This window comes from Buceros rhinoceros, unplaced genomic scaffold (genome assembly GCF_000710305.1).
Source record: "Buceros rhinoceros silvestris isolate BGI_N320 unplaced genomic scaffold, ASM71030v1 scaffold22968, whole genome shotgun sequence".
NCBI lineage: Eukaryota > Metazoa > Chordata > Aves > Bucerotiformes > Bucerotidae > Buceros > Buceros rhinoceros.
In genome coordinates this window covers 5,599-6,048 of record NW_010427777.1, presented here as the reverse complement: position 1 = coordinate 6,048, position 450 = coordinate 5,599, and the positions used below count along the sequence as shown (strand labels likewise).

Sequence of the window (450 nt, the reverse complement as noted above, 5' to 3'; positions counted from 1 at the left end):
CTAGGGCCACCGGCCATCCTAGGCTCCCTCCTCCCTTGAGGAACCATGGCAGCAAGAGGCCATAAAGCTCCACAGGTCGCCCCTGCTGTAGCCAGGAGGAAGGGAGTTGGGGAGCAGAAGAAAGGTCCTGTGCTCACCTGGAGGACAGAGTGCCCCACGGGGCTGTTTTCAGAGAGCTCCGCCTCATACAGGGCCTTCTCGAACTTGGGCGCGTTGTCGTTCATGTCCAGAATTGTGATGCGAAGCAGGGCGCTGCTCGCCCGTGGCGGGTTGCCTCCGTCCTGCACCTTGATGGTCAGATCATAGGAGTCCCACTGCTCCCGGTCCAGGTTTCCCATGACAATCAGCTGCGGCTGCTTCTCTTCCTGATCCTCAGCCACCTGCAGCCCAAAGAGCTCCTGCGCCTCTGGACCAGCCATCAGCTCATAGGAGGCAACGCCGGTGGCACCC

The 450-nt window shown here is 61.3% G+C and overlaps 1 protein-coding gene across 1 annotated transcript in view; it reads right to left on the bottom strand.

Moving 5' to 3' along the window:
* The window catches only part of PCDH1 (protocadherin 1), a gene marked incomplete at its 5' end in the record, with an annotated part of 47,634 nt that overhangs the window by 46,689 nt on the left and 495 nt on the right, over positions 1-450 (bottom strand). The window contains one exon of the mRNA XM_010142055.1: positions 138-450. This exon is cut by the window's right edge and continues 36 nt beyond it. Coding sequence (XP_010140357.1) covers positions 138-450 — 313 coding nt within the window. The remainder of the gene's footprint in view (positions 1-137) is intronic.